A 1232-nucleotide genomic window follows, 5' to 3' on the forward strand; every position below is an offset into this window, starting at 1 on the left:
ACAAACATGCACGCTGTCAGGAACTGAGGACGGGGGCCTCTGGCTCTGTGTGAGCAGCCTCCAAACAAACACATTACGAGATGAAAGTGACAGGATTAGGGTGGAGAGGAGGAGGAGGCGGGACCAACGGGATCGGTCTTACCGATGGTGGTGATGACGGTGCCGGCGAAGAAGAAGGAGGAGCTTAGGTCCCATAGGCTGGTCTGATTGGAGGGATTTCCCGATGGGTTGACGCCGGCGCGTATTGCAGAGACCACTTGCTGGGAGAGGATGGAAAGGAAACACATTGTTATTTTTTAACTAAACGCACACATGCACACATACACACATACACACACACACACACAAAAACGTAGCATGTAAAATGCTTGCATCGAGTACGCTATGCTTTGAAATAGCCACTCTGAATAGCACAAGACAAAGCCTAAAGTTGCAGTCAAACGCATTTCAACATAGTCATGAGAGAACAGCAAACAGCTAAAAAAGTATTCTGAAATTGCATAAAAGCTTTTGGACAACTCCTTACAGAGACAGAGAATGAGTGAGGTTCACCAGAGCCTCCACTGCACAGAGGACATGTCAGGTCTGCAGCAGTCATAGAGGCCATTGATTGGCCCCTAGGATGTCAGACAGACTTCATAAATCATACGAAATCCAGCACTATGGGACCACTGTCTCATCTCGGGAGTTACAGGAGAAGCAGGCATCATCAAAGTCAAACAAGCGCACGCACGCACGCACGCACGCGCACACAACACACACACACACATAGAGTTGGATAATGATGCAGCTCACGAACACACAGCCACAGACAGACACCCACCCACACACACACAAATTGGAAGCATGCCCACCATACATTCCTGCCAACATGAAGACTTATCATTAAAAGCATTATCATTAAAACAAAATGGTAAACGAGCATACGTAGTTTCTCTCTGCAGAGCAAGACACAACATAAGGGGCCTGGCCAGTTAGCCCACAACATAACCTCTCACACACCCATGGCTGAAAAACGCCCCCCCCCCCCCCCCCCCCAACCCCCCACCTCACTACTCCCATCCCTTTTAAATCAGCCTTGACAAAAAACAGCTGTGGCCTCTGGGAACAGGCATTGCTCCGTCGACCCGGTCTGCTCTGCGGAGCCGTCTGCCCAGCCTTCAGCTTTTAATTGGCCCGGGAAACGCTTGGCACGGAGCACGTCAGCACGGCAGGAATTCAACGCGATTGAA

At 50.2% G+C, this 1232-nt stretch overlaps 1 protein-coding gene across 1 annotated transcript in view; it reads right to left on the minus strand.

The window, feature by feature from the left end:
- Positions 1 to 287, minus strand: part of kcnk2b (potassium channel, subfamily K, member 2b) — a gene marked incomplete at both ends in the record, with an annotated part of 15664 nt that extends 15377 nt beyond the window's left edge. The window contains one exon of the mRNA XM_084484218.1: positions 143 to 287. Coding sequence (XP_084340344.1) covers positions 143 to 287 — 145 coding nt within the window. The remainder of the gene's footprint in view (positions 1 to 142) is intronic.
- Between the last annotated feature and the right edge of the window lie 945 nt (positions 288 to 1232).

Source organism: Micromesistius poutassou, assembly GCF_964030765.1.
Source record: "Micromesistius poutassou genome assembly, chromosome: 19".
NCBI lineage: Eukaryota > Metazoa > Chordata > Actinopteri > Gadiformes > Gadidae > Micromesistius > Micromesistius poutassou.